Here is a 24,954-nt window from a genome sequence, read left to right on the forward strand (position 1 = left end):
TGAGACGACGCTTCATCCAGTCCCAAACATGCTCAATGGGGGACAGATCCGGAGATCTTGCTGGCCAGGGTAGTTGACTTACACCTTCTAGAGCACGTTGGGTGGCACGGGATACATGCGGACGTGCATTGTCCTGTTGGAACAGCAAGTTCCCTTGCCGGTCTAGGAATGGTAGAACGATGGGTTCGATGATGGTTTGGATGTACCGTGCACTATTCAGTGTCCCCTCGACGATCGCCAGAGGTGTACGGCCAGTGTAGGAGATCGCTCCCCACATCATGATGCCGGGTGTTGGCCCTGTGTGCCTCGGTCGTATGCAGTCCTGATTGTGGCGCTCACCTGCACGGCGCCAAACACGCATACGACCATCATTGGCACCAAGGCAGAAGCGACTCTCATCGCTGAAGACGACACGTCTCCATTCGTCCCTCCATTCACGCCTGTCGCGACACCACTGGAGGCGGGCTGCACAATGTTGGGGCGTGAGCGGAAGACGGCCTAACGGTGTGCGGGACCGTAGCCCAGCTTCATGGAGACGGTTGCGAATGGTCCTCGCCGATACCCCATGAGCAACAGTGTCCCTAATTTGCTGGGAAGTGGCGGTGCGGTCCCATACGGCACTGCATAGGATCCTACGGTCTTGGCGTGCATCCATGCGTCGCTGCGGTCCGGTCCCAGGTCGATGGGCACGTGCACCTTCCGCCAACCACTGGCGACAACATCGATGTACTGTAGAGACCTCACGCCCCACGTGTTGAGCAATTCGGCGGTACGTCCACCCGGCCTCCCGCATGCCCACTATACACCCTCGCTCATAGTCCGTCAACAACGTCCACGCTGTCGCAGCATGCTAACAGTGTTAGACTGCGATGGAGCTCCGTATGCAACGGCAAACCGGCTGACACTGACGGCGGCGGTGCACAAATGCTGCGCAGCTAGCGCCATTCGACGGCCAACACCGCGTTTCCTGGTGTGTCGGCTGTGCCGTGCGTGTGATCATTGCTTGTACAGCCCTCTCGCAGTGTCCGGAGCAAGTATGGTGGGTCTGACACACCGGTGTCAATGTGTTCTTTTTTCCATTTCCAGGAGTGTATTTTCTCTGAATTTTTGTGTCCATGAAGTTGTATGTGTTATAGACTTGCAGATTTTTAGTATGATAACTAGTGTAAGTCAAAACTAGAATCTTTTATTAAACATAATTTGTATTTTTTCATATGATTTTCATTCACACATAACCATCAGTATAAAAATTTTCTGAGATCTTCAAAATATTAGGAATGAAATTTTGTTTCTTTTTATGGCCACTGTCAGTTTTCATGTTGAAATTTATCAACAAATGATAAGGCACAGCTGTTTCAAAGAGTGAACGATAATGACTAGCAGACTCAATCCTTGGCATTCAAGAGCATTGGGGTAGTTGATGTGTAGACAAACAACAAAAAAAGGATGTCTCATTGCCGTTGTTCACTTATGTATCATTCGCCTGTATAAATTGGTAAGGTATCATTTGTTACAAGATGTCTCATGGAGTACAAATTTTGATTGACAAATTAAACAGCAAATTACCCCTCAAAGAAAAAAAGAGGAAAGCATACCAAATGGCCTCACAGAATGCCAAATTGTGATAGAAAAAGCCTAGAGCTTGTAGAAACTGTATGCCCCATGTCAGGCAAAGTGTCTTGAAGTAATATCAACGAAAACTTGTACAGAGAGATTTTTCAAAAGTGGTTATAAATTAAAATTTGGTGTGTTGAGATCAGATGCATGTTCATTGTGGAAAATTTGTTAAGACAATGGTTAGCGAAAATTTTGCTGAAGTGAAAGCTGAAACACAAAGCACAATGCTAAAGCAACATTGAAAATGCTTACTTCTGATACTGGAAAAAGCAAAACAGTGGGTAGTATCACGACTTTGTGCATCAGTATTCATCAGGTTCTCATTTGCCACCCAAAAACATCAAGAAGAAAGACTTTTGTGATGTGTGAGTACATTTCCGGGAAAAACTGCACCACAAATAACCAATATGGGATTCCTATAATAATAGCTTTTACTTCTGAAATATGTGATATCTCTGTTGATACCTGAAATTTCATTTTGAGCCTTTTCCCTATTGCACTACACTTCAGGGGCTGCAATCCATGCATCTATGTGTGGGGAGCACACAAGTGTTTCTTTAGATTAAACGACTCTCCATCCAGTCCAGACTGATAGCTGCAGGAAACATGGGGATTAACTGCCAAATCATTCGCAACAGGGTGCCAGAGTTTGAAGCATTCCTGAAAAGCAGTGAAGCTCACCTAGTACTGGATACAAAAGCTGGTTCAAAATCTGAAGTTGGTAGCAGTGGCAATTTCGGGGAAAATTTAAATATGTATCAAAAGGTAGGCTAATGCGAAATGGAATTAGTTTATTTATAGCAGTTGATTAGTAACTGAAATCCACCGAGATAGAAACTGAAGTTGCATGTGAGATTGTTTGGGCAAGACTCAGTATCAGGGGTGAACATAAAATGGTAATTGGATCCTCCTATTGATTACCAGCTTCATCTCCTTCTGATGTAACTAAAAACTAAACCTCATTTTGCTTGTATGTAATTTCCCTATTATACTGCGATCATCCCACTTTTAATTGGGAAGATTACAAATTTGTTAGTGGTGGGTGAATAAGACATATTGGGAAACATTACCAAATGCCTTATGAAAATTACGTTGAAGAGATAGTTCAGAACCTCACTCATGATGGAAATATATTGTATCTAATGGCAACAAATACACCTGACCTCTTGGGTTATCAGTAATCATGACGCGTTTGTGGAAACAATGATTATCAAAGTACTAAGGGCAACTGAAACAAGCAGGAAGATACATATGTTCAGTAATCTAGATAAAAAATGAGTAGTGCCACATCTCAGTGAGGAACTTGAACTTTCAGCACAGGGGCGTAGCATGTAGAGGAACTATGGCTCATATTTAAAAGAGTAGTTGCCATAGAGGCACTGCAAAGAAATTTCTAAAGAAACAGAGACTACTGCATAATAGTGTAAAACAAAGCATTGGACTAGAGACAGACAAACACTGAATGAAACACATTTGGCTCTCAAGAGGGCAATACATGAAGTGTTTAGTGACTATCATAGCAGAAATATTGTCTACATCTACATCTACATCTACATGACTACTCTGCAATTCACATTTAAGTGCTTGGCAGAGGGTTCATCGAACCACAATCATACTATCTCTCTACTATTCCACTCCTGAACAGCGAGCGGGAAAAACGAACACCTAAACCTTTCTGTTCGAGCTCTGATTTCTCTTATTTTATTTTGATGATCATTCCTACCTATGTAGGTTGGGCTCAACAAAATATTTTCGCATTCGGAAGAGAAAGTTGGTGACTGGAATTTCGTAAAAAGGTCTCGCCACGACGAAAAACGTCTATGCTGTAATGACTTCCATCCCAACTCGTGTATCATATCTGCCACACTCTCTCTCCTATAACGTGATAATACAAAACGAGCTGCCCTTTTTTGCACCCTTTCGATGTACTCCGTCAATCCCACCTGGTAAGGATCCCACACCGCGCAGCAATATTCTAACAGAGGACGAACGAGTATAGTGTAAGCTGTCTCTTTAGTGGACTTGTTGCATCTTCTAAGTGTCCTGCCAATGAAACGCAACCTTTGGCTCGCCTTCCCGACAATATTATCTATGTGGTCCTTCCAACTAAAGTTGTTCGTAATTTTAACACCCAGGTACTTAGTTGAATTCACAGCCTTGAGAATTGTACTATTTATCGAGTAATCGAATTCCAACGGATTTCTTTTGGAACTCATGTGGATCATCTCGCACTTTTCGTTATTTAGTGTCAACTGCCACCTGACACACCATACAGCAATCTTTTCTAAACCGCTTTTCAACTGATACTGGTCTTCGGATGACCTTACTAGACGCTAAATAAGTCTTAAGAGAACTGCTCAGATTGTCACCCAGGTCATTTATATAGATCAAGAACAGTAGAGGTCCCAGGACGCTTCCCTGGGGAACACCTGATATCACTTCAGTTTTACACGATGATTTGCCGTCTATTACTACGAACTGCGACCTTCCTGACAGGAAATCACGAATCCAGTCGCACAACTGAGATGATACCCCATAGCTCCGCAGCTTGGTTAGAAGTTGCTTGTGAGGAACGGTGTCAAAAGCTTTCCGGAAATCTAGAAATACGGAATCAACTTGAGATCCCCTGTCGATAGTGGCCATTACTTCGTGCGAATAAAGAGCTAGCTGCGTTGCACAAGAGCGATGTTTTCTGAAGCCATGCTGATTACATGTCAATAGATCGTTCCCTTCGAGGTGATTCATAATGTTTGAATACAGTATATGCTCCAAAACCCTACTGCAAACCGACGTCAATGATATAAGTCTGTAGTTAAATGGATTACTCCTACTACCCTTCTTGAACACTGGTGCGACCTGCGCAATTTTCCAGTCTGTAGGTACAGATCTATCGGTGAGCGAGCGGTTGTATATGAGTGCTACGTAGGGAGCTATAGTATCAGCGTAATCTGAAAGGAACCTAATCGGTATACAATCTGGACCTGAAGACTTGCCCGTATCAAGCGATTTGAGTTGCTTCGCAACCCCTAAGGTATCTACTTCTAAGAGACTCATGCTAGCAGATGTTCGTGTTTCAAATTCTGGAATATTCCATTCGTCTTCCCTGGTGAAGGAATTTCGGAAAACTGCGTTCAATAACTCCGCTTTAGCGGCACAGTCGTCGATAACAGTACCATCGGCACTGCGCAGCGAAGGTATTGACTGCGTCTTGCCGCTTGTGTACTTTACATACGACCAGAATTTCTTCGGATTTTCTACCAAATTCCGAGACAATGTTTCGTTGTGCAACCTATTAAAGGCATCTCGCATCGAAGTACGTGCCAAATTTCGCGCGTCTGTAAATTTTAGCCCATCTTCGGGATTTCGCGTTCTTCTGAACTTCGCATGCTTTTTCCGTTGCCTCTGCAACAGCGTTCGGACCTTTTTTGTGTACCACGGGGAATCCGTTCCATCTCTTACCAATTTATGAGGTATGAATATCTCAATTGCTGTTGCTGCTATATCTTTGAATTTGAGCCACATCTCGTCTACATTCGCATAGTCAGTTTGGAAGGAATGGAAATTGTCTTTTAGGAAGGCTTCTAGTGGCACTTTATCCGCTTTTTTAAATAAAATTATTTTGCGTTTGTTTCTGATGCATTTGGAAGAAATGGTATTGAGCCTAGCTACAATGACCTTGTGATCACTAATCCCTGTATCAGTCATGATGCTCTCTATCAGCTCTGGATTGTTTGTGGCTAAGAGGTCAAGTGTGTTTTCGCAACCATTTACAATTCGCGTGGGTTCGTGGACTAACTGCTCGAAATAATTTTCGGAGAAAGCATTTAGGACAATCTCGGAAGACGTTTTCTGCCTACCACCGGTTTTGAACAAGTATTTTTGCCAACATACCGAGGGTAGGTTGAAGTCCCCACCAACTATAACCGTATGAGTGGGGTATTTATTTGTTACGAGACTCAAACTTTCTCTGAACTGTTCCGCAAATGTATCATCGGAGTCTGGGGGTCGGTAGAAGGAGCCAATTATTAACTTAATTCGGCTGTTAAGTATAACCTCCACCCACACCAATTCGCACGGAGTATCTACTTCGACTTCACTACAAGATAAACCACTACTGACACACACAAACACTCCACCACCAATTCTGCCTAATCTATCTTTCCTGAACACCGTCTGAGACTTGGTAAAAATTTCTGCAGAACTTATTTCAGGCTTTAGCCAGCTTTCTGTACCTATAACGATATCAGCTTCTGTGCTTTCTATTAGCGCTTGAATCTCAGGGACTTTTCCAGCGCAACTACAACAATTTACAACTATAATTCCGACTATTCCTTGATCCAAGCACGTCCTGTAATATGATCTTTCACAAAACCCAAACAAATTCTGACCATATTTAAAGGCTGTTAATGGCACCAAAGTTAATGTCCAGTCCCTAGCGAATGAGACAGGAACTGAAATTGAGGGTAGCAAAGCAAAAACTGAAAAGCGTAATTCTGTTTTCAAAGCAGCAGTATTGCCCCAATTTAATCCTCGTGCCACTGAAAAGATGAGTGAAATCAGTATTAGTGGCAGCAGTGTCGAGAAACAGCTGAAAACAGTAAAATTGATTAAAGCTTCATGGTCTGTTGCTATAATTTATCATAGATCCCCTGAACAAAAAACTGTGCCCAGTAGTTGGAAGAAAGCGCAGGTAACACCCTTCAACAAGAAGGGTAGTAGAAGTGATCCACGAAACTACCATCCAATATATTTGACACTGATTTGTTGTGGAATCTTAGAACATAATGTGAGCTCATAAATAATGAGGTATCTTGAACAGCTGTGGCCTCCTCCATGCCAACCAGCATGGTGTCCGAAAGCATCAATTATGTGAAACCCAACTTGCACTTTTCTCACATAACATACTGAAAGCTGTGTGTCAGTGTAGTCATGTAGATTCAGTATTTCTTGTTTTCCAAATAGCATTTGACTCAGTACCACAGCTATGCTTATTGTCAAAGGTTCAATCATATGGGGTATCAAGTGAAATTGTGACAGGATTGAGGACTTTTTAGTAGAGAGGACACAGCATGTTACCTTGGATGAAGAGTCATCATCAGATGTAGAAGTAACTTTAGGTGTGCCCCAAGGAAGTGTATTGGGACCATTGCTGTTATTATGTGTATTAATGACCGTGCAGACAGTATTAATAGTAACGTCAGACTTCTTGCAGATGATGCAGTGACCTATAATGAAGTACTGTCTGAGGGGGGAGGGGGCGACCAACATAGTAACCTATGACTGTAATATCAGTGAGTCACAGTTGGAATTGCCCAACCCCTACAAATATTTGGGCATGACACTTTGTAGGGATATGAAATGGAATGGCCACACAGGCTCAGTTGTGGCTAAAGTTGTTGGTAGACTTCAGTTTAGTGGTAGAATACTGGAGAAGTGCAGTCAGTCTGTAAAAGAGATTCCTTATATATCACTTGTGTGACCCAACCTAGAATATTGCTCAAGTGTGTGGGACCTGTACCAAATAGGTCTAACAGGCGGTATGAAAGTATATAGTGAAAGGCAGAACGAATGGTCACAGGTTTATATGACCCATGGGAGAGTGTTACACTGAGGCCGAAGAAACTAAACTGTTAGGCTCTTGAGGGTAGGCATGAAATATCTGGAGAAAGTCTACTAACAAAGTTTGAAGAACCAGCTTTAAATTATAAGGCTAGGAATATACTACAACCCCCTACATATCACTAATACAGTGATCGTGAGGACAAGATTAGAATTATTACAGCACCCTTAGAGGCATTCAATCATTCTTCATGCATTCCTTATGTGAATGGAATGGGAAGAAACCCTACTAACTAGTGAAATGGGATGTACCCTCTGCCATGCACTTCACTGTGGTTTGCAGCGTATGGATGTAGATGTAGACGTTCTGCATCCATCTTATCAGCTGCTGAGTCATTTCCAGAAATTGTCTTTATCATGTAACACCCACCCATGAATAAAACTTGTTATAGGCACCTAAGTACCACCGTCTCCACAGACACACTTCCAGCCATTTGAAAAATTACCTGATTATGTTGCAGCCTACATTTCTACACCGTCAGTGTCAGAAAGATAACCACTAAGTTTTTTATAAGGACGAGTGAACCCTCTGTACTCCTTAGCAAGTTTCATTTGCGTTTCTTTTCCAGCAAACAGAAAAAAAGTTGAGTGATAATCCTTGTATTCAAATCTAAGTAGAAAGGTTTCCTATTCTGTACAGGAGATTTTTGCAATAGGTCAGAACTTGCATCTGTAATGTGTTATTTATTCATATACTATCAAAGAATTCTTTGTGTGTTTTTTAATGAATCTTTAATTTTTTTGTTCATCGATATCCATGGGACAGCATGTGGTATCTCATACATTCCAAAATGCTACCCATAAAAGCTGGATTCCTTGTGGGCTCATACTTTGGGTTCTGTACATGATAGAAATGTAGGATCATGTGTTTTGGATAGCCCTTGGCAACCAACCATTTATATACCCTACATGAGGATCCTCTTAGTGTCACTATCCTACAGTACGGAGTCAAAGTATTAATATTACATACTTCCTTCTGGTTAGGAAAATGGAGAAAATCATTTGGTTCTTTTTGCATTTGATGTGGTCAGCAGTGGGCCGTAAGGGACTCTTGGAGGCACAGTATGTTAATGGGCTGTGCCTTAGGAAACCTTCCAAGAAGTTTTCTTTTCTTTTTGGTTCATATCAAAACCAAGCCAAAGGTTCCAAGAAGGCTATGCACAGCAAAAGGCTTAATTTTTTACAGTATATTCCTAAGATACTGATCTTGAACAACCTTGAAAATTTTCTTGGTATCTTTATCTGTTTCTGAGATACAGATGTTCAACGTTACCATATATGTGCATGTAAAATATGCACGTAAAATGCTCAAATTTTAATTTTGTATTTTCTAGACACACACACACACACACACACACACACACACACACACACATAGAACTTCCATCTTCCCATTTTCTAAAATCTTTATCCATTCGCACCAAACACCCGAAGAACATGATTTTGGGGTACCTAAACGAAGTTGCAGATTCCAAGGTGGCTACACACAGCAGACAGTTGTAATTTTTACAATAAATTCCCAAGATCACGATCTTGAACAACCTTGACAATTTTTATATATTAATACCTTCAGCTGCCGATGGACATTGATAATCAACAGGGACAGGTGAAAATGTGTGCCCCGACCGGGACTCGAACCCGGGATCTCCTGCTTACATGGCAGACGCTCTATCCATCTGAGCCACCGAGGGCGTAGAGGATAGTAAAACTGCAGGGACTATCTCGTGCACGCCCCCCGTCAGACCCACATTCTCACCTTATATGTCCACATACTATAGCCGTAGTGTCCCCACCCAACACTCCACCTTGACAATTATCTTGATATCATTGCCTGTTTCTGAAGTACAGACATTTGAAGTTATCTTGCTTGTGCACTTAAAATACACATGTAAAGTCCAGTGTGAGGCCAAAATGTAGTTTATAAACTGATATAGCACTGAGAAATATGCTGTAAAGTGCCTCTGTTATCATTGAAGGGTTCTGAGAACTCTATGTTATAGCACTGAAGCAATGGCAACATTTTTGTGTACATTACTTCTGGCCTGACATCTAAAATTAGTTTTGAATTATTTTAGTTGCACATAAATAAAGCAAAAAAAAAATTTCTGACCCATAAAGTTCTTTTTGTATGAGTGACATCATGGAAAAATGCTCCACTTGGAGCACAAAAAGTTGAATATGCTCCTGTTTAAAAGACTGTGAGTGAAAAGTGGGGTATCAGCTGTCTCTTTCTACCTTCCTCAGCACCAAAAAAATGTTCCCAAAAATTTTGGCATGCAAACATATTTGTGCCTTTCTATATTGAGGCAGAAGGAGACAGTGGCAGTGGGAAAGATGGAAAGGTAATAAATACTGCAAGTAGTAGACAGTGGTTGTGGTATAGAAAGAGGGAAGGAAACAATGGCAGTGGGTAGAAAGAGAAGGATAGAGTCCCAGTGAAGTATAGTTGACAATGACATAACAGTGTTAGGAAAAGAGTGAAGCAGACAGTGATAGTAGGACAGGAGTAAAGAGAGTAAAAAAGTGGAAGTGATTGGTAGCCAGTAATAATGAGAGACAGAGTCTATGACAATGGCAATGAGCGAGAGAGAGGTAGTGACAGTGAGAAGAGACATCAGCAATGGGAAGGAATAAATGTGATAGCAACAGTAAGAGAGAGCAAGAGGGAGACACAGACAGATGAAACAATAGCAGTAGGACAGAATGAAGGAGACTGTGACTGTGAAGCAGGGAACAGTGGCATTTATGAGAGAGAGAGACAGACGGTGGCCTGAATGAGTGAGCGAGAATGGGCAGGTGGGAATGGAAGGGTGAGACCAATTTACAGTGATAGAGTAGTGGGTGTGACTGAGTTACACTTAGCTGACCTTGTGGAGGTTAGAGGTGACTTACAAGTTACAAAGAGCACAGATATGTTTGCATGCCAAAATTGCTGGAAAAATTTTTAAAGTTGCTGAGGCAGGTAGAGTGAGACAGCTGGCACCCCACTATTAAGTCAGAGCCTTTTAAACAGGAGCATATTTGCCATTTTGTGCTCCAAAAGTATTTTTCTGATGGTAAATTTTCTAATTTACATTCTGTAAACTACAATATATACTGACTTGTTCCATGGCCAAGTAACTTTGTCTCAAATGGTCCCATGGAACCTGGTAAAAAAAATGAATAGTAAAATGATACACTCCTGGAAATGGAAAAAAGAACACATTGACACCGGTGTGTCAGACCCACCATACTTGCTCCGGACACTGCGAGAGGGCTGTACAAGCAATGATCACACGCCCGGCACTGCGGACACACCAGGAACCGCGGTGTTGGGCGTCGAATGGCACTAGCTGCGCAGCATTTGTGCACCGTCGCCGTCAGTGTCAGCCAGTTTCCCGTGGCATACGGAGCTCCATCGCAGTCTTTAACACTGTTAGCATGCTGCGACAGCGTGGACGTGAACTGTATGTGCAGTTGACAGACTTTGAGCGAGGGCGTATAGTGGGTATGCGGGATGCCGGGTGGACGTACCGCCGAATTGCTCAACACGTGGGGCGTGAGATCTCCACAGTACATCGATGTTGTCGCCAGTGGTTGGCAGAAGGTGCACGAGCCCGCCGACCTGGGACCGGACCGCAGCGATGCACGGATGCACGCCAAGACCGTAGGATCCTATGCAGTGCCGTAGGGGACTGCACCGCCACTTCCCAGCAAATTAGGGACACTGTTGCTCCTGGGGTATCGGTGAGGACCATTCGCAACCGTCTCCATGAAGCTGGGCTACGGTCCCGCACACTGTTAGGCCGTCTTCCGCTCACGCCCCAACATCGTGCAGCCCGCCTCCAGTGGTGTCGCGACAGGCGTGAATGGAGGGACGAATGGAGACGTGTCGTCTTCAGCGATGAGAGTCGCTTCTGCCTTGGTGCCAATGATGGTCGTATGCGTGTTTGGCGCCGTGCAGGTGAGCGCCACAATCAGGACTGCATACGTCCGAGGCACACAGGGCCAACACTCGGCATCATGGTGTGGGGAGCGATCTCCTACACTGGCCGTACACCTCTGGTGATCGTCGAGGGGACACTGAATAGTGCACGGTACATCCAAACCGTCATCGAACCCATCGTTCTACCATTCCTAGACCGGCAAGGGAACTTGCTGTTCCAACAGGACAATGCACGTCCGCATGTATCCTGTGCCACCCAACGTGCTCTAGAAGGTGTAAGTCAACTACCCTGGCCAGCAAGATCTCCGGATTTGTCCCCCATTGATCATGTTTGGGACTGGATGAAGCGTTGTCTCAACACGGTCTGCACGTCCAGCACGAACGCTAGTCCAACTGAGGCGCCAGGTGGAAATGGCATGGCAAGCCGTTCCACAGTACTACATCCAGCATCTCTACGATCGTCTCCATGGGAGAATAGCAGCCTGCATTGCTGCGAAAGGTGGATATACACTGTACTAGTGCCGACATTGTGCATGCTCTGTTGCCTGTGTCTATGTGCCTGTGGTTCTGTCAGTGTGATCATGTGATGTATCTGACCCCAGGAATGTGTCCATAAAGTTTCCCCTTCCTGGGACAATGAATTTACGGTGTTCTTATTTCAATTTCCAGGAGTGTATGAACACTGTCTGCAGTATCTTCTGGTAAACCTTCTGGGATGTAAGGTCGTGCTCCATGAAACTCTTCAGCTCCTAACGTTTCTTCCAGCGCTGCGCTGGACATCTTTTATAATTCTGGGAATGTTTCATTGTTGTAGTTTTCAGCTAAATTTTTGTGATGTAAGAACAAATACTCCAACAAAGGGTATTACTGTATCCAGTGTCTGCAGGATAATACTGCAGCAACAAAACATTAACAAGAGGAAGAAAAAACGAAAATAGAACTTAAGCCGCAAAGGAAATCCGCCATATACAACAACAAAACATAGTGCTCATACCAGCGTCTGCCAACAGCAAAGTGTGTCAAAGGCTTTAGAAAGACTATGCAACGATTCATAACCACAAGTTGCCTCCGATGAACAAGACGTGACAGCTGTCGACATTAGATTCGTTTGAGCAGTCGCGGGCGGGCTCTTGTGCATGCGCAGTTGAGTCGCGTATGGGTAGTACCTTCTCCCCCTTCTGGCTACAGATGTGTGGCTGGGTGCTAGTATCTAGTATTGCTCCGGGGTTGATGCACAGAGCAGTCTGAGTTGTGGTGGGGAGGTGGGTAGTCTTCATGTGACCTGTGTTTACGTTTAGTGATCTTGCTGTTTCCCTTTATTTATTCCTCTAACATCAAATGAAAACAGAACGGATTTCTGTGGCCGGGAGCTATCAAATGAATTAAAATACGTTCGGATAATTACAGAAGGCTAAAATATGTTATTATTTTTAGGTTTTATTTCCACCTTTCTGACAGTCAAGCAATAATCACCTTGCAGAACAATGAAGTTATTTTTGTCACTTTGCTAAAGATATTTGGCTTTTATTAATATTTTGTGCTGAGGCAGTTAATTTATTTGAAACGAAGTTTTTAATTTCACAACTGTCTAGCTCGCATGGCATTGTGCCATAATAAAGAACCAAACATGAGATAATACGGTACCGGTACTCAACAAAATTTACATCAGAATCTGGTCGTAAGAAAGTGCACTTTAAGCCCAATTATGCATTTTAGTATGGTTCATGAAATTCCGATAAACTTGACGTGTCCTCTGATGTCTTGTTTTCTTTGTGATTTAGTGCAAGATCTTTTAATGTTTTACATGTACGAACATACGGGCTTCCTGTGTCATCGTAGCTGTGCAAGAGTGTTGGCGTCTGTTATCTGGCACTATCTGGCAACTGCTGAAAAAATCAGTTTCTTACAGGTCACGGGAAAACATTTTGGATGGTGGTTTCAAAAGTGTTACTTTCAAAGTAAATTTCATTTTACACAAGATGAACTATATGCGAGAATGTACGATGAATTTCTTAAATCACAGAGTGTTTTTTTTTTACTCTCAATTAAAAACCTCTGAGGACGACCATCTAGAAGAATTTCGAGCCCAAAAGATCAAACAATTATGTCGTTAGTAAAAATTTTACTGGCACATTTGAGTGAAAGCATAACGCGCACAAAAAATATAAACATTATATGTGGAAGCTTAGCTTCTCTTGCAGCTTATTAATCTTCGAGACTACGATTATACGTGAAACCTCTGTTTTTCTTGTAGCAATACTATGTATATTAATTTAAACCATTAACTTTTCTTATTTGTGTGTTCGCGCTACTTAAGAGTGATCGTGCTATTGGCTGACTACATCACGTGTCCTATGCTGTCATCAGCTAGTGAGATCACATGACATGAGCTATGACTGGCTTACAAAAGCACGTCACAATCTCGATTTTGATGCCTTGGAAAGTAACATGCGGTTTTTGGTGGAATTCGAATATATATCTTCGTAACACGAAAATATGCAGCGTACATGTTGCTGCTGCACATCAAAGATCTTTCCAAAATGTGTTCCTTGCCCGCCCCCCTTCCTCCCCCCCCCCCCCCCCCCCCCCCTCCCCTGAGTTTTGTTTTCTAAAGTGCCGGGAAATTCTACTTCAGCATATTCAGAAGGCTGATAAGATTTACAGTGCCGAGGGAGAAAGTGTATTTTCAACCGAGAAATGCGGGGAAAATCCGGGAATTTTGTTTCCTTGTCCATGTATACACCCTGATATTATATTTTTTTGTTGATGATAATGATGGAACTGTAATTAATTTTATTCATGTTACCTACTTTTGCTGTAATTACTTTCAGAAGATGCACATACTGTATGCCACTAAAGCCATCCACTCCACAGGGCACATACACCACTGTTTGGAACACAAATGCCTTTTTACAAACCCGATACAGCATTTTTCTACTCACCTGCCTTGGAATCTGTTTTGCAGGACCTACCTTTTCTACCAATCCAGCATCACAAAGTTTTTTCCGCTAAATATCCTGTCAATAACCGGAAGTTAATTTTCAACAAGTCAACTACTACAGCAAGCGATTCAAGCTATTGTATACATTACTCTACACAATCCTATAAAATGTCAAAATGTGCCATAGAGCTTAATTTGTGCTCACCCTTCAAATAATTGCTTGGCTTTTATAAAGTAAAGTGTGGCCTATTGTAAAACCATAGGAGATGACTGTCGAGTGTAATTAATCATTGCAGAGGAAGAATTTGTTTGCATTTGGATCTTTCTGAACATGGATGATTAAAATCACATGAGGTCCGATACTAGGCCTTTATTGATCTCTAGTAATTCGTTTTTATATCCTGCAGTGTTTGACAGTAATCAAAACTCACGCAAGGTCCATAGCCGTGCGTTCGTGGAATTGAGAACACACAGTAACTCACCTTTACCTGTGAAAGGAGGCAATTACCACTGTCACTACCATTTCAAAAATCTTTTTTTAATTTTTACTAAATTTGTAAATTAAGTGAACACACTCGACAAACAGTATCATTTCACAATGACTGTTATTAATTACGAAAAGGTAAATGGTTTGTTGAAAAGCTGAGATGCATCATTGCCGCATGTACAAAAATCAGATGCTTTAATTGCATACTTTCTTCAAAATCGATTGAGAAACCTTAATGGAACTAAAAGTCGTGCATAATAAAAAGTAGATGTTTTCTTCTTTTGCAGGGAAAGTAAATCCTTTAAGCCAAAAATAAGTTAAAAAACTCATGTGGTACAGTTTTATATACCGTCAACAGTTTTTACAACGTGAAAATCGTGAATTGGATTTCCTCCCTTTCTCCTGATGTGTTACGCAATGTGAAGAACCTGGATGGTGGTGGCTTGTGCCAACTAGGCATGGCAACTCCAACCTGTCGCGGTGCATACATTTAAAGCAGCCTAAAGAAAGTGGCTGAAGAAATTATTGCAATGATATTAGAAAGCATTCTTTCAAAAGAAAATTATTGTGAAAAGCATGGCGTGGTTTTAGAAACAGCTACTTAACAACATCTGCCATGAAAAGAATAACTAAAAGTCTGGCTGCAATTATATCTGTGAGACAGAAATCAGGTTGCATGTATTGAAAACAAATACAGCATTTTTAAGAACAACTATAGTTCAGCGGTTATAAAATGCAGGTTCTCCAAACTTTCTATTATTTTTAAATTATCTACTTGCAGTGCACACTAGCAAGATATTCAAGTTCGAGGAAGACACAACAGATGTTAGCATGGATATCCAGTACAGATGTTTGCATGGAAACTCAAACAGACTGGTTTGACACAGAATTGTTCTAGTATTTTATACACTGATTAGCCAAAACACTGCAGTAATAATGATTTTTTTGTTGGGTCAGTGTGGGAACACATAGGGGCTGTCTGCTGTGAAGCCCCATGTTCAACAATGTGCACTGAACACAGTTCTCTGTAACACTTGTACCTGCACCAATATTGTATACACTGTCATCAGAACTGCCACACGTCAGTGCCTGTCCTGCTTTACAGAGTGAGCAAGTCTCCAACCTCCATATTTTGTGATGAGGCATAGACCACCAACACCTTTCCCATGCTTTGGTTTCACTATCCTTCAACCACTTTCCACAGATGTGACAGTAGCGTGCAAACAGCTAACCAGCTTCACCTTTTCCAAGATGTTTGGCCATAGCAATCTGCCTTTTCTCCAAGTTGCACATATCAGTAGATTTCCTCATTTTTGGCTCGTATCATCAATATAATGATTCCTATTCATCCCTGTTCTGCTTATATATTTCTGCTTCTGTGTCACATGCCCACAATGCGACTAGATGGCATTCAATCTCATGGTGTGCAGTTGTTAGTGTTTTGCCTTGTCAGTGTATGCCATGAATTGCTATGACAGTAATTGGCTAAGTTTAAGCATCTGTGCGGCAAGCCTGACGTGCTTTTAACTAAATCAGCATCCTGTCAGAGATTGTAAGATGTTTTGCCTGATGAAGATACAGAAGTGAAATTTGATAAAACAACTGCCTTCCATGGTATGCATAAAACATGTTTTGCTCATTGCATGGTACTGTGTTAGGTGACATCACTACTGCACAAAATGTTAAAGGGTATCAGCTGTGCAGTGTTTATTGTACTCCTGTTTATGCTTTGTTCTTATATTTTAACTATACCAGTATGAACTGTAATGTTTTGATGATGAGACGTACAGACATGCCCAAAAATACATAGTCAAATAACAGCACTATTCTCATATAAGGAACTAATTGTTCCAAAATATAGGACAGCTAAGTACAAGTGATTCAGTCCCTAATTTAATAGTTTTTGTGAGTGAATCATCCTCTTCTCTGAAAATAAGGTATTTGCATTTGTATTTGTATATTTATTGATCTGCCCAATCATTCAGTGCACAAATGTACAACATGAAATGGAACAAGTCAAGCAGATGATATGAGAACATTTATAGACATAGCACTGCGTTTCTTATGAATTACATCTCACTGAATATGTATTACATATGTATCCATAATAATACCATAGTGAGAATAAGTTCAAATAATAGTGCTGATTATAATCAAACAGCAAAAGTTTATTAATGGACATTAGGTTATTTGTAATGAAACAGTTTGATTTTGAAATGTAATGAAAATATATAATTTAATTTATGATAGATCACACTCAAGAAACTCTTGTATGCTGTAAAAGCAATGCTCTTTGGAGTGCTCTTAAGGTTTTTAAAGTTTGTTGATTCTTGAACACGGTTGTCGAGTTTGAGTCCCAAACATTTAACACTATTACTATACAGTCTAATAGAGTGGGGAACTAGTCTTGTTGAACTGCCCATTTTGCTCCAGTAAACTCTCCTGATGCAAAGGTACTGTTATAAGTAACTGACATATAAATTTAAGTTTCCTCCATTAGGAATTTAGTTTATTTCTTCCACTGCTGCAGCATTTTTTCCTCATCACTACACAAATACTGCAAGTTAAATAATCAGAATTTGTAAAATTTTGATTACAACAAAAATTATGTGATATTTTCAGGATGTAACAAAAGAAGAATATCTGTCTCAGTTGAAAGATCTTGGAATAAGTGAATATTTTTTCATATTCCAAGGTGCAAGTCAAGATTTTGCCACAAAAAAGCCAAAAGAACATACATCTTTATTGGAAGCAATTAGTGGGTAAGTAGGTATTACTATTTTCATTGCAGTTTTGGACTTGCAGTGGCATTTTGACACTGTCGTTTATGTCCAAATTAAACACACGGAAACAAACTACAGGCACCCATACATACCTTAGCACCTTGACATGTTCTGGTAAACCAGTTTCAAATTTGTTGCATAATATTGAGGATACAATTCATACTGTTATACTTCAATTTTCTGATGTTATGGTTTGAACTCGTCCTCTACATATTTTCTGAAGTAGCAGCCACAAGGTTTTACTTACTGTCTGCTTAAACTAAATATCTTTTGGGCTCTCCCAATTGGCATCCAAGATGTATGAGAGAATGTTCAGTATACTGGAGGAATTATAAGGGTTACATTTTCAAGTTTTTACAAATGACCAGTAGATGGTGTTGTTGAGAGATAACATTACTATTGCTTTAACATTTGGTGTTTGTTATTGTTAATATAATTGGAGATGAGAAATTGGCCTAGTAGTTTGTTTACAGTGAGTGATTAAAGAAACTGTTATGAAGAAATGGAAATTTTGAATTAATGTTTTTGGTGGATGACTTTTTACAATTTTTTTAAAGGTGCAACTTAACAACAATTCATCAGATAGCTTTGTTTATTTTTGATAATCAGTCATGTTCAGAAAAGACTATTTACAAGTATGTTCCATCATCTTTCAGCTGTATACCTGGAAGAAAATTTTTTTGTGTCCCAGTTGCATGCCTAAAAGATGATAGAATTTTCTATCTGCTGGGAAAACTTCAAGAAACATGTTCATCATGATCATGCAGAATTTCATCATGATTATGCTTCCAACAGTCGTGAATTTCCTGAAGGTTGACCAAAATTGGTTGTCATTGCACAACATGATTGAGAAGGATTGGCCTGTGATTTATGTGAGGTGAAGGCATTCTTAGACATGTTGAAGACTGCAGTACATTGATTTTGCATGAACATTTTGCTGCATAAAAGATCTTTTCAGGCTCATTTCAAATGAAGCAAAGATATACCCAAAAAACTCTAGCAAGGAAATGCAAAATCCTTACACAGTGTTGTAATGGGAGACAAAACTTGGATATTTCATACAAACGGAAACTGAGCATTGGCCAATTATTTGGCTGTTCCAAGGTGAACCAAAACCAACAAAAGTGGTTCATTTATGAATCACTACCAAGAAAATAGTTGCTTCTTTCTTTGATTACCCTGGAGATGTTGCTGCCATTGCTTCAGGAAACTGAAGAGTAGTTAATGCTGAATGGTACACAACAGTTCGTTGTTGATGAATTCAGGAAAAACAACTGGTATTGTCGCATCATTATTCATGATGACAATGTTAGATATTACATAACATGTCAAATAATTGATTATTTAAAAGATAAAAACATGAAATTAATGTCACATGTCATGTATTTATTTATTTATTAACCCAATTTATTGCCTGGAGCCTTCCGTATGTTCTGTTATGTCAAACAAAAAGTTTTCATCTCCTCACGAAGCTCTTGAATTCTTCCAAAATCATGATTTTTGAGGCACAAACATCAGAGTGGAAAAATGATTCTAGAATTAGTTTGAATCCATGCATAATTATATAACAGGGTGTACAAGCCCTGGGACAACCGGGAAATTCAGGAAAAACCTGGGAATTTTTTCATTCGGGAGAAATCCGGGAAAAATGCAGGAATTTTTTAGAATTCCAGGAATTTTAATTTTCAGTTAAATTATTGTAATTTTGACTGGTAAGAACTGATACTCTAACAAAGAATTTTACTTTAGTCGTTACTTCAGAGTAATAGTGCAGCAATAAAAAATAAATAAGAGAATAACACCAAAATAAAATGCCAGGTGCAAAGAAAATGCTCTATTTACAACAACAAAACACAGTGCACACAAAAGCTTCTGCTGACAGCAGAATGTGTTAAAGAGCATGCAGTATTTTGTAACAACAAATTGATTTCGATGCATCTTTCTCATGGACCTCGTTTCGTTGAGCATGATGAAGACTGTGTAATACAAGAAACTGCTCTTGATGAATGTGACGTCACAATTGTTTGCATTTCTAACACACTGTGGGAAAATATTGTGACTTGGTTTGAGAAGCGCTACTTAAAACTTAAGATGAATTATGTTACTTGTGAGAATGTGCAATGAATTTCTTAAAGTACACAGCGTTAGACTCTCATTCAAAACTTAACACTGAGGACCAGCCACTTAGAAAAATTTTGGGGCCTAAATACCAGCCTTTTATGCGATTACTTAAAATTTTACTTTCTTGTTTGTGTTTGATATATCGTAAAGACGCTAAAAAAGTCCAAGTTTCATTGTTTTTTCACGGACTACAAGTTATGCCAGGGTGTACACAACCTGGGACAACCGGGAGATCCAGAAAAAACCTGGGAATTTTTTCATCTGGGAGAAAACCGGGAAAACCCAGGAATTGTCTAGAATTCCGGGAATTTTTCATTGTTTTAGTTTTCAGTTAAATTTTTCTGATTTTGACTGATGAGAGCCAATAGTCTAACAAAGGATATTACTGTATCCCACTACTGCAGAATAATACTGCAGCAACAAAACATGAATGAGAAAACAAAAATAAAACTTAAGTTGCAAAGGAAATGCACTATATACAACAACAAAACAGTGCTTATACATGTCTGCCAACAGCAAAGTGTGTCAAGGGCTTAAGGAAGACTATGCAATGCTTTATAACAACAAATTGCCTCCGATGAGCGTGACATGACAACTGTTTAAATTGGATTCGTTTGAACTGTTGTGGGACTGTTTGGAGCATGCGCAGTTGAGTTACGTATGACTAATACGTTCTCCCGCTTCTGGTTATAGAAGTGTGGCTGGGCATCACTACTTAATATTGCCCCGGTTCGGAAATATAGTAAATCTGGGGCTGATGCACAGAGTAGTCTGAGTTGAGGTGAAGAGTCTCCACTTGACCTGTGTTTACGTTCATTGATTTTGTTGTTTCCTCTTTGTTTATTGTTCTCACGTTAAATGATAACAAAAAAGATTTTTGTGGACAGGAGCTATTAAATGAATTAAAATACGTTTGCATAATTATGGAAGGCTAAAATATGTTATTAGTTTCAGATTTTATTTCCACCTTTCTGACAGTCAAGCATTAATCACCTTACAGAACAAGGAAGTTATTTTATCCGGATTGCTAAAGAGATTTGGCTTAAAATTAATCTTTTCTGCTGAGGTGGTCAATTTATTTGAAACAAAGTGTTTAATTTCACACTATTGACTAGTTTTTTATTTGAAACGAAGTGTTTAATTTCACACTATTGACTAGTTTCAACTGTTCGCTGCATTTCAAGTGCACCTATGTCGTTATGCCATAATAAAGAACCAAACATGAGATAATGCAGTACTGGTTCTCCAAGAAAATTTACATATGGATGTGCATTTCAAGCCGAATTCTACGTTTTAGTATGGTTCATGAAATTCCAACGCTCTTATGGTATCGTCTGATGTCTTGTTTCTTTTATGACATATGTAAGATCTTTTAATGTTTTACATGTAGGAACATATGGGCTTCCTGTGTCGTCGTACCTGCGTAAGCGCAGTGACGCCTGTCAACTGGTGCTCTCTTGCAACTGCTGAAACAAACCGATTTCTAGCAAGTCACGGGAAAATATTGCGAATGGTGGTTTGAAAAGCGTTACATACAAAGCATATTTCACAAGATGAACTATGTGCGAGAATGTACAATGAATTTCTTAAATCACAAACCGTTTGACCCTCATTTAAAAATCAACTCTTTGAGGACGACCGTTTAGAAGAATTTCGAGCCCAGAAGCTTAAACATTTACGCCGTTATTAAAAATTTTACTGGCACATTTGTGTGATGTATCTTGAGGTGTAACATGCGCAAAAAAGATCAACAGTATACGTGGAAGCTTAGCTTCCCTTCCATCTTATTAAACTTAGAGACCAATATTATGCGAATACTATTTATATTAATTTAAACCATTAACTTTTCTTATGTGTGGGTGTGTTCGCACTACTGAAAAGTGATCTTGCTATTGGCTTACTACATTACATGTCCTATGCTGCCATCAGCTGGCGAGATCACAGGGCATGAGCTATGACTGTCTTTAAAAAAGCGCATCACAATCTCAATTTCAAAGTTTCGGAAAGTACTATGCGGTGTTTGGTGGAATTCAAATATGCAGCGTACATGTTGCTGCACATCAAAGGTATTTCAAACCTTCACCGAGGAAAAAGTGTGTTTTCAACTGGGAAGAAGTGAAATTTCGCCAGGGATAAAGTGTATTTTCACCCAACAAAGAATGTATTTTTAACTGGGAAATTCAGTACAAGTCTGGGAATTTTTTTGGTCTTGTCTGTATAACTTTAAAGTGGAAAATTTTGATAAATTTTAAAAGTGTGTTGCTTGAGGCTTTCCCGATAGACTAGTTGTAGAAAAGATTCTTGGGAGAGATGTCGGAAGTTGTGAAATTCTCACAGTATTTCATTGGCCAATAGTGATGATTTCATTATTGGTAGCAGGAAGGACAGCTACACCTCCTATCAGATGATGAACAAAGAGCTTCAGTGCACACATAGAGGCACATGCTGAAATATGCATCACACTAGTGTGTGATGATACTCATCATTGTCATTCCAATGTCTGTCACCAATGAAGTGACATCCCCTGTACGACCTATAGTTCCACTTTGTAGTCACTGTGATTTTAACATGGCTAGTACTGAATCCAATCACCTTGTTATAAAAGAGGTTAAAATAACTTACAAGCCACACAAAATGCTTAAGAGTACACAGAAAAGTAAAATTAACTTATTTTGTCAGAATATTAGAGGACTGAGCAATAAGTTAGAAGAGCTTCATGTCTGAGTGAAAAATTTAGAACACTCATCAGATGTTCTGTGTCTATCTGAATGCCACTTAAGTGCAGGGTTGCAAAAGCTGATTACAAAAGATTAACGCTATAGCATCTAACTCGTGTAGAACTAATATGGTAGAGGAGGAGTTGTTACAAGTATTAAGACAACACACAAGTTCAGAAACATTGAGACTAGTAGATTTTGTAGTGGTCAGCACATATAAGAGTGCTTGTGAATCAGTACTGAAAAATATTTCACTTTTAATTGTAACTGGGAAATTTTGAACTGTTTGTGAGGAATATAGAGTCATTTCTATTGCATCAGTCAGGCAGCAGCAAACAGTTAATAGCCTGTGGTGATTCCAGTGTACAGTGGAACCTCACTTAATGAACACGTCCGATACCATGCATTTCACATAATGAGCAAAACAGATTGTAAAAAAATGACTCGCTTAATGAGTGATGTTTCGCATAATGAATGCTAACGATTTAGTGTGATGTCACCAGTCGTTTGTGTGCGGCATGAGAAACATTCAACAATATGAACACTTTTTATTGTTGGCACCTGCATATGAACAGTATTTTTAGTATGTACTGCTGTCTGGGTTTAGTGCTCTGTCTGCAGCATCTTAGTGCAGCTTGTGATCACACATTTTTCTAAACTTGTGTTTACATGGTGTTTTTTGTGTGCAGATTTTAGTAACCTTTGTGGAAATGTCCCCAAAGATAAAACTGCAAGAAGACTACCATAAGAGAAAGAAAATGACCTTAGAAATGAAACATTAAGTCACTCAAAAATGCAAATGTGTTGTGAGTGTTTCTGATTTAGTACACACATACAATCGGTCTACATCGACTATTTGCACTATCCTCAAGAACAAGGACAAGATTAAGGAGATAGATGCTTCAAAGGGAGTGACAAGAGTATCTAACCAATGGTTTTGTATTCTAGACAATGTTGACAGATTGCTCCTTATATGGATAAATGAAGAGCAATTGCAAAGTGACACTATTAATGAGAATGTCATTTGTGAGAAAGTGAGAATGATTTTCACCAACCTTGTTAAGATGATGCTAGGATCATTAATAGCCAAAGAAGTGTTTAAGGGAAGCTGTGGCTGGTTCCAGAAGGTTAAGAGAAGAACCAGCATCCACTGCGTTGAGAGGCATGACGCAGCAGACAGCTTTGACACAAAGGCAGTAAAGAACTTCATCAGCAACTTCAAGATGCAACAGGTTTTTAATTGCGACGAGATGGGTCTATTCTGGAAAAATATGCCGAAGTGTACCTTTATAACAGTTGAGGAGAATGGATTACCCGGTCACGAGCCAATGAAAGACTGTCTCAAACTGCTGTTCTGTGCCAATGCAAGTGGCGATTTGAAAATTAAAACTACTGCTTGTTTACCATTCAGAAACTCAATGAGCATTCAAGAAGAGTAAAGTCCAGAAGATCAGTTTAAATGTGATGTTGATGTCCAAGAACAAGGCTTGGGTGACACGTAATTTATTCGTGAGTGAATCAGTGAAGTGTTTGGTCCTTTGGTGAAAAAATATTTGCTTGAGATGAATCTGCCACTTGCTTGTTATGGAAAGTGCTCCTCCCCTCTGCCCCCCCTCTCGCCCTCATTCTCTAGGTGTACAAGACTGCCTCCTTGAAGAATTTTATGTAATCAAGATCCAATTTCTACCTCCCAATAACATTCTGTTACTCGAGTTACCAGAAGATTATTTCTAAATTTAAGAAGATCTATACAACAGCACTCTTCAAGCATTGCTTTGAGCTGATTGAAGCTACCAATCTCATGCTGAGAGAGTTTTGGAAATATCACTTGAACGTCATTGCCTGCATCAAGATGATCAAAAAGGTGTGGGAAGGGTTACCAAGAGAACTTTCACTTTTGCTCGGAAGAAGCTTAGCCCAGAGTGTGTTGTCGAACATGACATTGAGACATTTGATTCCGTACCTATCCTTTTTTCCCCCTAAGGTAAGTCTTTCCGCTCCCGGGATTGGAATGACTCCTTACTCTCTCCCTTGAAACCCACATCCTTTCATCTTTCCTTTTCCTTCCCTCTTTCCTGACGAAGCAGCCGCCGGTTGCGAAAGCTCGAAATTCTGTGTGTGTGTTTGTGTGTTTTATTCATTGTGCCTATCTACCGGCGCTTTCCCGCTTGGTAAGTCTTGGAATCTTTGTTTTTAATATAAAGTACTTAATACTGTATATATAATTTCCTTTGAATAAATGGCACGGATAAGAAAACTTTTAGTACTTTTTCTACACGGAATGCTTTATTGTATTTTATATTAATTTATATGGGTTAAAGTGTTTCACTTAATGAGTGTTTTGCACTACGAGTAAGAGTCTGGAATGAATTTGGCTTGCTATGCGAGGTTACACTGTACAGTAGAGACTTGAGTATCTGCCTCATGACTATCCAGGCCCTATACTATTCAGCCTACTTAATCTGACCTACTTAATTAATATCTCTGTGACATAATTGAGGATTAACTTATTGTACACACTGTACTTTTCCAAAGCCTTAATAAGCGGTTGCGCACTATAACACTGTCTCAGCTTTTGAAATGTTTTGTGTCTCTTTTGCGTTGTATACATCTGTAGTCACAATTATGAGGTACATACAGTATTGTTAAGTTTGAATAATTTACCAGAACCACTTTTCAACAAATCATACTTAGAATCCCACTTACAGCACACACAAACACAGGGTGGCCACAGACTGGGAAAA

The 24,954-nt window shown here is 40.0% G+C and overlaps 1 protein-coding gene and 1 non-coding gene across 2 annotated transcripts in view; one reads left to right on the top strand and one right to left on the bottom strand.

The window, feature by feature from the left end:
* Window positions 1-24,954, top strand: part of LOC126266966 (structural maintenance of chromosomes protein 1A-like) — a 346,151-nt gene that overhangs the window by 14,624 nt on the left and 306,573 nt on the right. Inside the window, exon 4 of the mRNA XM_049971693.1 lies at window positions 17,212-17,351. Within this exon, the coding sequence (XP_049827650.1) occupies window positions 17,212-17,351 (140 nt within the window). The remainder of the gene's footprint in view (window positions 1-17,211; window positions 17,352-24,954) is intronic.
* Trnat-ugu (transfer RNA threonine (anticodon UGU)) lies at window positions 8,854-8,928 on the bottom strand. Its single transcript has one exon. It is a non-coding gene; the product is annotated as a tRNA-Thr (tRNA).

The sequence above is a fragment of the Schistocerca gregaria genome, chromosome 4 (genome assembly GCF_023897955.1).
Source record: "Schistocerca gregaria isolate iqSchGreg1 chromosome 4, iqSchGreg1.2, whole genome shotgun sequence".
NCBI classification, from domain to species: Eukaryota; Metazoa; Arthropoda; class Insecta; order Orthoptera; family Acrididae; genus Schistocerca; species Schistocerca gregaria.